Genomic DNA, 15,653 nt, shown 5'->3' on the forward strand with positions numbered 1-15,653 from the left:
TGAATATATGATTACTGTTATACCACTAGAAGGGGGGGGGGAGGTTATTCCCTTTGCAATCATACTTTATATATATATTTATATATATATATATATATATATATATATATATATATATATATATATACTGTACTGTACATTCATTTGTTACCCCTACTTGCTTTAATTCTCAGAACGCACAGCTTGGGTTACTGCAGCTGCAACAGTTATCACTGAACCTGTTCACCATAGGTGTTCTTTAGCTTATTATCAGAAATAATACCCATGCTTTAGGCACATATTCCAAATAGTACTGGCTATACTACAGGTCTTTTATATTCCCAAATCAAGAGAATTCAGTGCATAGTCTAATCTGGAATTAGATAACACGTTTATAAGCTCTGATGCTCTAGCATTTTAGTGCTCAAAAGGTATACCCCCACTTGTTTTAAAATTATAAGCCCATGGTGCTTCTAAAGGTTTGAGGAACCAACTTTTACACATTAAACATTTTTTTTTTAAATGATTGATAAATCCATCTGAAAGTATGAATTCAAAGAAAATATATGAATTGAATTAGTTTTAATTTAATTTTATATTTTTGCATGAGTATGTAATGTCTTGGTAAATCACAGAACTTTGGTTCTTATGCCGATTATTTAAAGCTACTGAACTAGTGAAAATGTGCTTGATGTAGCACATTATCTGCATGCATAGCAAAGCCGTTTGTAAGTCTATTTTACTCATGTATAATAATCTCTTCCCTTTTAGAGAATCAAAATGAGAAAATGTAAAAATGACAAATTACACTGACTTAAAGTCTTTGCAGCTGATCCTCGGTTTCGGAGATATGTCATCAGTGAGATATTTCTACAGTGCAATTGTTTTAATTGGCTTCATGATGATCATCTTATACAATGGAGCCGTCATCTCAGTCGTAGCCCGGCACAAAAGTTTACAAGAACCAATGTATATCTTCATATCAGCGCTTTGTGTAAATGGTATTTATGGTGGGGCTAGTTTTCTGCCTAATTTATTTGTTAACCTACTTCATAAAATTCAAACAATTTCCTACATCGGTTGTTTGACCCAAGTATTCTGTACGAATACATATGTAGGATATGAAATAACTCTCCTAGCAGTTATGGCATTTGATCGTTATGCTTGTATCTGCAACCCCTTGAGATATCACAGCATAATGTCCATGCCCACTGTGTTTAAACTGATTTCTGCAGCCTGGTTATATGCAACTACTCTGATAACTATACTTGTTATGATGACATCGAGACTGCCATTGTGTAACTCAGCCATACTTAAAATTTATTGTGATAACTGGTCTGTAGTGAGACTGTCCTGTGTTGACACAACAGCGAACAATATCTATGGCCTTTTTGTTACTGTTGCCTTAGTTGGGTTGATGCCATTATTGATCTTCATGTCCTACGTTGAGATTCTGAAAGCTTGTGCTAAATCCTCATCACACATCCGGGATAAAGCTTTGCAGACCTGCACTCCTCACCTGATATCCATCACTGTTTTTGTTACTGATGTATTTTTTGAAGTGCTTCTCTACCGTTTTGTGCCTACAACGGTTCCTTACGAACTACGGGTGGTTATGTCAGTCCAGATATTGGTTGTACCACCACTTCTGAATCCTCTTATGTACGGGATAAAGATGAAGGAAATTAAAATGAGGTTAGAAAAACTGTTTGACTTCAGTAGTATCACTGCACATAAATTAATGGTGTAAGAATAAAAAATAAAATAAATCCACAAAATACTTGTGATGCTGATGAGTGCTGTGACATAGTCCATAATTAAAAATATGGTCATGCTTTCCAAAATTAAACAAATAGAGCCATACTTATAAGACTTGTGCACAGCAAAAATGTTCAGTTGTTCCTTATTGATTAAGCTTAATTTTAAAACATTTACATAAATGTCAGGGAAGCCCTAAGATGAGGGGGGAAAAAAGATGTCTATAGGGTGTCCCTTTAACAAAAACAAAAAATAGTAATTCAAAGTTGGTGTTAAGTGGAAGTAGATACTAGCAGTTGGTTAAGTTTAATCTTCTGACTCTTTTTTCATTGGTTTAAATAGTGGTGCTTTTAATGTATAAAAAAACGGCACCAAGAGTGCACCATTTTTTTACGCAACATGTTCTGTCACTATCAGAGTGGTGAATTTTCCGAAACAATTCTTCTGTTTACTTGAGGAATAAATAATCCTTCAAATTGTAAATGTGTCTTTTTGTCCTTTTTCCTAGTAATATTATTAATTTATCTTGTTTTGTAAATAGAAAAAGGAGTAAAAAAAAACTGAAATAGGAATTTGTTCCTTTATTGGCTAAAAGGTGGATTATTGTGGGACATTATGGAAAAAGGGGGCAAATAATCCCCAAATATATAATTGTTTTATACATAAGCAAATATCACGTTCATGTAAAAGTAGAAGGGAATGTGACAATTCTTTTACATAACCCCCATGGTTTCATTCCTTCTCTTCTCTGTATATTCTCTCTATGCTGACTGCCAGGTGAAAAGGACTGAGTTTGTAACAATGACTTTCAAAGAGCCAAGATGGAAGTTCCCAGTGGCAGGATAAAGAGCGTGTATTTCTTTTTTTTTTTTTTATTGTTGTTTTTCACACCTGATATAAAAAAAAAAAAAAAAAAATATGACAGTTCCTCTTTAAGAATTAGACAATATGATCAGAATATATTATGTCATTATTATACCATTATGCCAGTGCTATCCAGGTAGGTTTACTACACCAGATATGTAGTGTTGCCAGGACTCTCCTCTCCCACATTCCACCATCATTCACAACCATTCCACCATCGTTCCATTATGTCTTCATTAGCTCCAACTTCTTTGATTCCTCATTTACTGCGAACACACGTCCATTTACCATGTGTGTTCAACTAACTTGTTAAAAGACAGCTTGGTGCTCAGTTATTCTGGATGCTGCAGTACTCTTCCCTGACTCAATCTGCTATATTCAATGATTACCGACCTTGGGAATTAACCGATTATGTCAACTTCTCTAACCCTGAACTCGGATCTGAATTGAACTGGAATTTCTCCTTAACCGAATTTGTACCTCGGACTGGATTTAAACAATAAACTCCTCTGCAGTTAAACTGCTCCTGTAACAGCCTGCTCTAAAACAACAGCTTCGCTAGAAGTAAGTTATTTTATTTTCATTTGTGTTCCACATCTAAGCAAAGTCTGACAAGTGTTTGCATTCATTCATTCAATCATTGTATATATGCCCTCTAAACTCAATTATGAGAACAAAAAGCTGTTATATATACACTGATCAGCCACAACATTAAAACTACGGACAGGTGTAGTGAATAACATTCATTTTATTGTTACAAGTGTACCTGTCAATGGCCGGATTAACATAGGGGCTGATAGAGCTAATATGTGAACAAAAATACGACTCCGGGGGAAGTATAAGGAAGAGGGTGGTGGGACACAAAATAGTATATAGAGAATACAACCTGAGAATCAGGATAAAATGGTAGTAGGAATCTAGGAATAAAACACAACATATGGTGAAGTACGTGGGGCTAATGAAATAGCTCCAGGAGGTAGAAAACTTACAAAAGGATGGAAGTCATGCACCTGTCTTCCCTCAGGGGTGTCTGTAAGTGATGGAAATCTTCCCAATATCACAATATCAATATACAAAATCACAATATTTAGCATTCCACAATTCAAAAATAAATGGATTGATCCTCCTTTTCCTACAGAGCACCGCAATTATGGAATAACCTCAGGGACACAGTCAAATCTTCATTCAATCTAAAATCTTTTAAGAGATCTATGGCAATATACCTCAGCACAGAATTAACCTGTCATAGTTGAATATGTGTATTACCTGTTTTGCATTACATTTATATATGTGTGTATTTATATAGTTTGTATACTGTACCCTATTGTGACAATGCAATGTTTTGTTTACAACGACCCAGGACATACTTGAAAATGAGAGAAATCTCAATGTAGCCATCCTGGTAAAATGTTTTATAAATAAATAAATACACAGTATATATTTATAAGTTGCTTTTTTTATTCTTTCTATAGTATATATAAGTGTACAGTGTAAAACAGTGTAAACAGTTTTACCATGTATGAGTTACTCTTTTTTCTTTGTCTTTGTCCTAATACATGTTATACATGACATACATAAGACGCGAGTTGCTAAGTTTGTTGCCTACAACTGTTGTCACATTATCCTTATACAATGAAATCCTTATATAATGAGTTGAGGACCTACCCTGATTGGTCCACGGGGTTTTGTATTTCACTTCTGACATAGAGTTAAACTTATCCCCTGACAAAGGTGCATTTAGATGCACCGAAACGCGTGTTGGGTTTCTTTTTCTAATTATTTTAATTCACCTATGGAAGCACTCAGTGTTTAGTATTTATTTATAATTTATTTTTGCTTCGAATTTTGGGTGTTCTGGGGGGCATCTTGGGAGGTTTCAGCTCACACTACTCTGACCTCAGGGACAAGCATAGAACACCCTTGAAGGTGTTGCTATAGGAGCAATAGGGTTTATTAGTCAGAGCCTTTGCAGACTTGTTGCAGATTGATTACAGCCACACTACTCAATCCTATGGGATAATTTAGCATTCTATGTTTATATTCTTTGCTCATGACTATAGGATTTTGGTTACTTCCTCCTTGTATACATCTGTATAATATAAGCTACTGCTACTTCCCTAACCTATTGGCTTATATACAGTTCTCTCTATAGAAATGACTGTGATATGTTTTCCTATCAGCCTGTCCCTATGTTAATAGCAGTTTATTTTTACTAATACTGACCTCCCAAGTTTGGGAATGCATTTGTCTATCCACCACTTAGTGGACTCTCCCTAGCAGTTTGCATTTACTGCTGCTTGGGTTCAATAGCTATCACTGAGGTTGATTGCAGTGATTTATTTCATAGGGCTTCTTATCTATTAGTCCTTTTTCCCTCATTTCTCATTTAGAATACGGCTAGTATCTTGGATACATGATTTTACTGAGATGCATGCATAACTTTGTTGTCCTGCAATTCCTCCATTAGTATTGATTCTGTATATTGCCAATATTAATAAAGTATTTTTTTATTTTTTGGATACTTTGGAATAATATACTGCTGCTAACTCCGAAATCCCCTCCCAACTCACCTTAACTCTGACCACTCTGTCTGTTCCTGACCACAGACTTCAAGTTTAACTTTTCTTTTCCCCTGTTGTTTAAAACCAGTATTGAGTCCAGCTCTCTAGAGGGACTTAATTTATTTTGTTCTATTTTATATATAATGATATAATGATATATATTTTATATATAATGATTTCAATGTTTATTGGAATATGTTCTAAATATGACTTTTCAAAAGGCATAACCCTGATCATCACATTGAGGGGTTATATGGATTCGCATGGCCTTCTTGGGCTTTATTTACTACTGGCAATCTTTATGAATGTTGAAGCTTTTATTTCCAAAATATATGAGGAGATGTAGAGGAGGTGAGGTAAGAAGTATCTGACTAAATGATACAAAACTAATGGCTTTTCTGATCCATCACATGAAAATTCTTGACTCCGGAATTGTCAAAATGTTTGTCTTAACTTGTCATCTATTAAAGGTAACCTATGTTTTTGACAAAATAGTGTGATTGTTCTGATTTACAACGTAAATTACAGGTGGAGCATATTATAAATGTTGAGTTGCATTTTATAATCCTTAGGAAAAGATTATATTATTAAAGTACTATCTTTGGGTTAATGTAAATTGAACTCTCTGTGCCCTTAGAAGCCATCACAGCCATGCCTACTTATGGCATGGCTGTGATTGGCCAGTGCAGCATGTGACCCATCCTCTATATATAAGCTAGAGTCGCGTAGTGTAGGGAGAGGATGCTGCCGCTGATAGGGACAGCTTAGGAAAGAATTCTGCAAACTAGTGCATTGTTGTGGTGGGGTGCACATCATATGTGAGAGTCAAATAGAAGCTTCAAATACCGCGGTTACATCAGAGTTTTAAAAAAGTAATTTTTTTTTGTGCGAAATAGTATATTAGTGGGGTAGTACATTAGTGGGGTGCACTTCATATCTGAGAGTCAAATATAAGCTTCTAATAGTGCGCTTACTGTGCCGTGATAAACATTCTAATTGTTTTGCTGCTAAACTGCTAAATAGTACATTTTGGGGCCTGTTCTTCATATCTGAGAGTCAAATAGAAGTGTCTAATAGTGCGCTTGTAAAGGAACCGCTGGCACCCCGACCGGGTACCCTCCGTTGATGGATGCTCCTAGTGCTTTCCGTGTTGAAATTCACTGTTCGTGAAACGAATGTATGAATGCTGGGCATTCACATAAATTGCAGATACCTGTATATGCTTGGTTCTCACGTTCTTAAAGGGATAGCGTCCCATTACATAAAATACAGTCTTAGGTGGCTAGTTTTGCCACAATTATATTAATTGAATATTTATTTACAGTGTGTGCATATAATGAATGCAGTGTGTGTGTATATATAATGCAGAGTGTGTGTGTGTGTATGAATGCAGTGTGTGTGTGTATGAATGCAGTGTGTGTATAAAATGCAGAGTGTGTTTATGTATGTGATGCAGAGTGTGTGTGTATGAATGCAGTGTGTGTATAGAATGCAGTGTGTGTGTATGATGCAGAGTGTGTGTGTCTAATGTAGTGTGTGTGTATGAATGCAGTGTGTGTGTGTGTGTATGAATGCAGTGTGTGTTTGTGTATGTGATGCAGAGTGTGTAACCTTGGTGGGGGGGTGGGCATTTTTTTATTATTATTATTATTATTATTATTATTATTATTATTATTTTAATATTATTTTTTATTTTTTTTATTTTAATACTATTTCATTTATTTATTTATATTTTTTGTCCCCCCTCCCTGCTTGATACATGGCCAAGAAGGGGGGATATATCATCAAATTATTTCATAAGGATTGAGAGCTTAGTATTAATAAATACTAATATTAAAATTACAGCAGTTTATGGGTTGAAATGTTCTTGATACACTCTAAATTACATTAAAGGGACACTATAGTCACCTGAACAACTTCAGCTTAATGAGGTTGTTCAGGTGAGTGCTACAGCTCCCTGCAGCCTTTTTCTTGTAAGCACTGTATTTTCTGAGAAAATGCAGTGTTTACATTGGAAGCTTGGAACACCTCTTATTGCAGTCAACCAGACGGCCACCAGAGGGACCTCCGAGTTCAGAAGCCCTAAAAAGGCCTCACAACGTATTCACGCATGGGTGAATACTTCAGACGAGCTATCAGCACACAAAGCACTGTGAACGCGCTTTGTGTGCTGAGGCTGTCAGCACCGTGTGGGAGATAAGAAAAAAAAAATCTCCTCTACACCACACAGCTTCCGGATGGTGCTGACAGCCAGAAGATTACACATGAAGATTGCAGAGACCTGAAGGGGTTGAAGATTACAGATGAAGACTGGAGACAGGTGGTGTCTGGAGAGAGGAGGCTGGAGACAGCAGGCAGAAACTTCAAATAGTGAGTACAATTATTTTCTACTAATATTGTACTGCATTATGTTCATTATATTTATTTTCATGTTTATTAGTTTAATATTTTCTAAATTGTAGTTACTTATTTTCATTCTAAAATACTTTATATATATATAGATATAGATATAGATATTTTATTTTTTTTCTAATCAATTTTGTTATTGTAATTTTTTTCCTAATGTTTAATTGTATGTAATTTTAGGGGCATATACACTAAATGCCTTTTTGTGTCTGTATTAAAAGTGTGTAAATATATATATATACACACACACACACACACACACACACACACACACACACACACACACACACACACATTTTATATACACACATCAAAAAATACTATTAATATAGTATATACACACACACAAAGTGTATACAATTTTTGTGTGCATATACTATGTGTGTGTGTATATATATATAATAAACAAACCGATGAAGGGAGCACACTAGGTCTTCAATACAGTGAGGCAAAAGTATTTAATGTATTCTAAAAAATACATGGGCTGTGAGTAGCAAAAATCAACGTTTCGACCCTCCTGGGGTCTTTATCAAGTTCACTCATGGCAGTTGCTGAATAAAAGTTAAGTTTATTTTTTCCCTGGAGTGCTTTTCCTATTCTATATCTATCATTATTGCTGACAAGCACCGGGCTATACTAATAATTTTACTGGTGTGGGTTAGTGAGTGATTGTGAGTGTGGGCAGGTGAGTGAGTGATTGTGAGTGTGGGTTGGTGACTGAGTGTGAGTGGGTGGGTGATGAAGTGTGAGTGAGTGACTGTGTGTCGGTGGCTAAAAAAAAATAATTTTATAAATGCATTCTTTACAAACTTATCAGATGTTAAATTTCCCATGCAATTAAACTGTTTGCAATTCCATATTATATTATTTGGGAGTGAGAGAGTGGGAGTGAGAGAGTGGGAGTGAGAGAGTGGGAGTGAGAGAGTGGGAGTGAGAGACAGATAGATAGAAAGATATAGATAGAAAGATATAGATAGATAGAAAGAAATAGATAGATATAGATAGATAGATATAGATAGATAGATAGAAAGAAATAGATAGATATATAGAAAGAAATAGATAGATATAGATAGATAGATAGAAAGAAATAGCTAGATATATATAGATAGATAGATAGAAAGAGATATATAGATATAGATAGATATAGATCGATAGAAAGAAATTGATAGAAAGAAATAGATAGAAAAGAAAGATAGATAGATAGATAGATAGATATAGATAGAAATAGATAGATATAGATAGAAAGAGATAGATATAGATAGAAATAAAGATATTGATATAGATAGATAGAAAGAAATAGATAGATATCGATAGATAGAAAGAAAGAAATAGATATATAGACAGAAATAGATAGACAGAAATAGATAGAAAGAAATAGAAATAAATAGATAGAAATAGATAGATATAGAAAGAGATCGATAGATAGATATAGATAGATAGATAGATAGAAAGAAAGAAAGATAGATAGATACAAAGAAATAGATAGATATAGATAGATAGAAAGAGATAGATATATAGAAAGAGATAGAAAGAAAGAGATTAAAAAACGATAGTGATGTATAGATAGATAGATAGATAGATAGATAGAAAGGAAGAGATAGAAATAGAAAGAATTAGATAGAAATAGATAGAGATAGATAGATAGATAGATAGAAAGACATAGATAGATTGATAGAAAGAGATAGAAAGAAATAGATATAGATAGATAGATATAAATAGATAATTAGATATAGAAAGAAATAGATATAGATAGATAGATAGAAATAGATAATTAGATATAGAAAGAAATAGATAGATATAGATAGAAAGAAATAGATAGATATAGATAGAAAGAAAGAAATAGATAGATAGATATAGATATAGATATAGATAGATATAGATAGATAGAAAGATATAGATAGATAGATAGATATATAGAAAGAGATAGAAAGAACGAGATTAAAAAAACGATAGTGATGTATAGATAGATAGATAGATAGAAAGGAAGAGATAGAAATAGAAAGAATTAGATAGAAATAGATAGAGATAGATAGATAGATAGATAGATAGATATATAGAAAGACATAGATTGATAGAAAGAGATAGAAAGAAATAGATATAGATAGATAGATAGAAATAGATAATTAGATATAGAAAGAAATAGATAGATATAGATAGAAAGAGATAGATAGATATAGATAGAAAGAAAGAAATAGATAGATATAGATAGAAAGAAAGAAATAGATAGATAGACAGATATAGATATAGATATAGATAGATATAGATAGATAGAAAGAAATAGATATATATAGATAGATAGATAGATAGATAGATAGATCGAAAGAAATAGATAGATATAGATAGACAGAAAGAAATAGATAGATATATAGAAATAGATAGAAAGAGATAGATAGATAGATAGATAGATAGAAAGAGATAGATATAGCTAGATAGAAAGAAATAGATAGATATAGATATATAGAAAGAAATAGATAGAGATAGATAGAGATAGATAGATAGAAAGAAATAGATAGAAATAGATAGATATAGATAGGTAGGTAGGTAGATATAGATAGATATGTAGTTAGAAATAGATAGATAGAAAGAGATAGAAAGAAAGAAAGAAAGAGATAAAAAAGATAGCGATATATAGATACATAGGAATAGATAGAAAGAGATAGAAATAGATAGATATAGATAGATAGAAAGAAATAGATAGAACAAGATAAATAGAAAGAAGTAGAAATAGAGTGTGTATGTGTTTAACAATATTTATTTAAAGTGTGTGTGTATGATTAACAATATGTGTGTGTTTGTATGCAAACACTATATATAGAGAAATCTCTATATATAGCGTTTGCATGCAAAGTTTGGAGTAGGAGAGTTGCCGTAGGAGGGGGGCGGGCACACAGCGAGGTGAGCTGTCACTCAGCTCGCAAACGCGCATATCACGCACATGCGTGGTATAGCGCTGAGTGTCTTCATAGGGTGGCATTCAATGCCGCTCTATGAAGAACGCGATTGGTGCAGCGCGAAGCCGCGCATGCGCACCACATCGCGATGACGCTTCTCTGAGAGAAGCGTCTGATTGAGCCTCGCGATTTCGTCATTTTGACGAAAAAGGGGGTGTGGCCTTGCGTTGAGCTCGGCACTGGAATGGAGGTAAGTGTATGTGATGCAGAGTGTGTAAACTTGGTGGGGGGTGGGCATTTTTTTTTTTAATTATTATTATTTTAATATTATTTTTTATTTTTTTATTTTAATATTATTGAATTTTTTATTTATATTTTTTGTCCTCACTCCCTGCTTGATACATGAAGCCAGCCTTCCTTCCAGCTCCAATGTATAGACTTGTCCAAAGAGTATTGAAGGACTAATTAGGTAGGGTCATTGTCTTCCTGGAGAATGTCAAGTGTGCAACAAGGTTTACGTGGTAGGATGTGGGTTCAGTCCCCGTAGGCTATTACACGTCTGTTCCCTGTGTATTAGGGCCCATGCAAAAATAATGTGCCCTAAACATGTGTTCCCAAAATAGTGACTAACTTCAGTGAACATTGACAAGCTAAGCCTTTGCTTGGCAAACCACCTCATTTGGTGGAATTTGTAATTTCAGGTTGAATATGCCTCCCTACAAGCACCATTGAATGTGTCAATTTCCTTTCTGCCCTCAATGATCCCCAATCAGACAACCTGTTTTAGCCAAAGAACTAGAGAAAGCTTTTTGATAGGCCCATTTAAAAAATCTCATTTTTTTAATTGGCAAACTAGACCTCTTTGAGTTGCCACAGTAAAGTTCACCAATAAGAGATTACTAATTAATTTCTCACCTCCTAATTCTTTCACCAAATCTAGTTTAAACTTCCTCATACCTTCTGAAGACTTCTCATTACAGTACACAATGATGATGCAATAAAAGTCATTATTGACACAGGTCAGGGGCCTGGTTAAAGGGATTCAATACAAACCCGTTTTCCTGCCATTATAGGCTCCAGGAGCACCCCCTCCCTCGTGCCCCCCTCCCATGGTGCTGAAGGGGTTTAAAACCTCCAGTCACTTACCTGAATCCAGTGCCGATGTCCCTAGGCACTGGGTCAGGCTCTGCCCACACACACCCTCCGCCGATGTCAGCCAGCAGAGCAGACCTAATGCGCAATGGGTGGCAATGGCCATGCTCACATTAGGTTTTCCCCATAAGACAGCATTATTTAATGCTTTCCTATGGGAAAAAATCTGACGCTGGAGGTCTTCATGCAAAGCGTGAGGACGTCCAGCATCAGATAACAGACTCCAGGTTCGTTTCATGTACAGAAGTCCCTCTAGTGGCTGTCTGGTAGACAGCCACTAGAGGAGGAGTTAACTCTCAGAGGTAATTATTGAATTTTCTCAGAAACTGCACTAATTACCACTGTAGGGTTAACCCCTTAACGCCGTTACGGCGCTCCATGCCGTCCCGCATTAAAAGGGCTTTAAAGCCGTTGCGGCGGCATGGAACGCAGTAACGGCTTTGAGCCCCTGGAGGAGAGTTGTACTCACCTCCGCCGCAATCCTCTTCTGGAGGGCTGCCTGACAGAGCGATCACATGGCCCCCTATAGCTGGCTATGGATCTGCCAGCAGGGGGACTGTTTGAAATATCAGACAGTCCCCCTGCTGGTGGGAAAGTAAAAAAAAAAAATTAGACAAGTGTAAAAATAAATTAAATATATTTATATATATATATATATATATATATATATATATATATATATATATATATATATATATATATATTATATATATATATTATATATACATATTATATATATATATATATATGTAACGTCATACAAAGTGTATTTTAATATTAATTTAAGTATATATATATTAATATTAAAATACACTTAGAATGACGTTACATATATATAATATGTATATATATTATATATATTGGTAACAAAATACATTTAGAATGACATTCTATATATATATCTATATATAAAATACAAATAACCGCAAATATATATATATATATATATATAGATAAATACATATAATTACATAAAAGATTACATTAGTACAGTGGTGTATCTTGGTTTTGTGCTGCCCTAGGCAGGACAAAACTCAGGCGCCCCCCCACCACACGCCACCCCCCCCCCCAACCTTTACCCCGCCCTGCATTCTAAATAACACACACACACATTCACTGACAGATACACATACACTAGCTAACAGAAACACACACTCGCTAACAGAAACACACACACACTAACAGACACACTCACACTCAGTAACAGACAAACACACTCACTAACTGACACCCAACAGTTTTCATTGGTAACTCAATGACACCCTGCTAAACGACCCAACCACGATCAAAACACTCGCAACTACAATAAAACACTACTTTGGGGACTACACATCACCAACCACATTCCCGACAATAACCTGGGAAGCCCACAAAACAGTAGTGAGAGGACATATCATAGCCATAGCCTCCAAAATTAAGAATAAAAAAGAAGCTCAAATCTCAGACCTCTTGCAGGACATCCGTCAAATTGAACAGACACACAAAAACAACCTCTCTCTAGACCTCTACAAACGGCTAGTTGACAAACGCACGACTCTACAGACCCTATTAAACTCCAAAATCAAAAGAACACTCACACGCACCAAACACTCCTATTACACTCAAGGTGTAAAATGCGGGCGGTTTCTAGCTAAAGTCCTTCAACAGAGCAAACACCACACATATATAACTACAATTAAACAACGTGACGGGACACGTACCCATTTGCTTCCTACCATACTTAAAGAATTCCACACCTTCTACACAAACCTGTACAACCTTAGACAGACGCCACCACGACCAGAAGACATAACCCGTTTCCTGTCTGACAGAATCACACAAACGATTCCCACAAACATAAGACAGTCAATAGAAGGACCCCTGACGAACGAAGAATTTGAAGAGGTAGTTAAAAACCTCCCATTAGGCAAGAGCCCAGGGCCCGACGGGTACACAACTAAATATTACAAAACCTTTACAGACTTGCTTCGCAAACCCTTTGTCACTGCTTTTAACTCACTTGTCTTAGGACATAAACTCCCAGTTGAATCCCTAGAAGCCCACATCACATTAATTCCCAAACTTGGAAAGGGCCCTGAGGAATGTGGGAGCGATCGCCCAATTTCTCTAATAAACTGTGACCTGAAAATCTTCACTAAGATTCTAGCCAACTGTCTCAAACCACTCCTAAGAGGACTGATACACCCAGATCAGTCAGGGTTTGTGCCTGGTAGGGAGGCTAAGCACAACACAACGAAACTACTAAGCTTAATACACAAAGTGAAAAGAGAGAGACTTCAGAGCCTCATCTCAACCATTGATGCCGAGAAGGCTTTTGATAGAGTGGACTGGTCCCTCCTCAAGGCCACAATGAGAACTCTAGGTTTCGGTCCAAATTGGATGGACTGGCTCGCAGCCATATATTCAAATCCGGGAGCGAGAATACGGTGAACGGCCAGTTATCAGACATTATACAAATAACCAATGGTACGAGGCAAGGCTGTCCCCTCTCCCCGCTCCTCTTTATCCTCACCATAGAACCATTCCTACAAGGAATAAGAGATAACCCAAATATATCTGGCCTTCAAGTAGCGGGGCAAGAATACAAGGTCTCTGCTTTTGCAGACGACCTACTGTTCACAATATCCAACCCAGAATCTTCACTAAAACACCTCATACAAGAAATAGAAGCATATAATCTAGTCTCCAACTACAAAGTAAACACGAGTAAGAGCGAAATACTCCCGCTGAATGTGTCCATCGAAACACAAACAGCGCTACGCACAACTTACTCATTCCACTGGCCCACTGGGTCAATCAGATATCTGGGAGTCCAACTCAAAACCACACTATCACATCTGTACACACTTAACTACACAACCCTCCTAGACGAAGTAGGTACAGAACTGAAATCATGGAACAAACCACAATTCGTGTGGCTATGCAGAATCCATATCTTAAAGATGATGATTCTCCCTAAGTACATCATGCAAACGTTACCTATCAAAATCCCAAAGCCCTTCTTCTCCCTATCCAGGCAACTATTCACTAACTTTATATGGACAGGTAAACCTCCGAGACTACAATATGAGTGCCTCATAAAAAGCAAACAGTGAGGAGGCCTTGGCCTACCCGATTTAGAAACGTACCACAAGGCCATCATCCTCACGAGGATTTATGAATGGTCGTACCCACAAAACACAGCCCAATGTGTACGGATTGAGGCCAGCTTCTTCACACTACCAATATACACCATACCATGGCTCGGCAGAAAGACAGAACTTGAAACACATCCAGTGACACCACACCCTACAATCACACACACATTGAAACTATGGTCAACCACCAGGAAGGACGCATATCTCGCACCACACCCTTCACCACTCTACCCACTGACGGGAAACCCTGCCTTCCTCCCAGTTACTGACCCCAGAGCTTTTCAGAATTTCCCCAAACAGGCACATATACTGACTCTGGGAGACGTCCTAAACGACCAAGGAATCGTCCCCTTTGAACAACTGCTACCCACGGAGTCACAAACAGGAGTAACACAACTCAGACATTCACAACTACGACACTTTCTGAGCACGGACCAAACACTCCTCCAAGGACATAGAACCCACACTCTTTACGAGACCCAATGTGCCCAACACACCATCCGGAGTGGCCACATCTCCTCCTTCTACAAACAATAAAGCCGACGTACCGAAGAAAACTTACCAACTTACACAACACATTGGGAAACAGAACTAAGGAATACAAATCCAAGCCAAAGAGTGGCACAGAATATTTACCAACATCTTCCACACATCCAGAAGCAACAGCACACATGAGAGCAATTATAAACGAATAGCCAGATGGCACTACACACCAACCCGCATTAACAGATTCTTCCCCAACACACCAAAGACATGTTGGAGGTGCAAAAGTGCAGAAGGAACCACAAGCCACATTTGGTGGCTATGCCCGATATGTAAATATTGGACCCAGATAACTGACATTATACACACTATCATTGGACACAGATTACCCCATGACCCTAAGGTTCTGTTATTTTTGCTAT

The 15,653-nt window shown here is 36.5% G+C and overlaps 2 protein-coding genes across 2 annotated transcripts in view; both read left to right on the top strand.

Annotated features, from left to right (window-relative positions):
• Positions 1–775: 775 nt before the first annotated feature.
• Positions 776–1,729, top strand: LOC134585943 (olfactory receptor 52D1-like). Its single transcript, XM_063441433.1, has one exon. The coding sequence runs from the start codon at positions 776–778 to the stop codon at positions 1,727–1,729; it is 954 nt and encodes a 317-aa protein (XP_063297503.1).
• Positions 1,730–7,459: 5,730 nt separating this feature from the next.
• Positions 7,460–15,653, top strand: part of LOC134585952 (olfactory receptor 52D1-like) — a 67,630-nt gene continuing 59,436 nt past the window's right edge. The window contains exon 1 of the mRNA XM_063441443.1: positions 7,460–7,532. The gene's annotated coding sequence lies outside the window, so the exon portion shown is untranslated. The remainder of the gene's footprint in view (positions 7,533–15,653) is intronic.

Source organism: Pelobates fuscus, chromosome 1 (assembly GCF_036172605.1).
Source record: "Pelobates fuscus isolate aPelFus1 chromosome 1, aPelFus1.pri, whole genome shotgun sequence".
Lineage (NCBI taxonomy): Eukaryota > Metazoa > Chordata > Amphibia > Anura > Pelobatidae > Pelobates > Pelobates fuscus.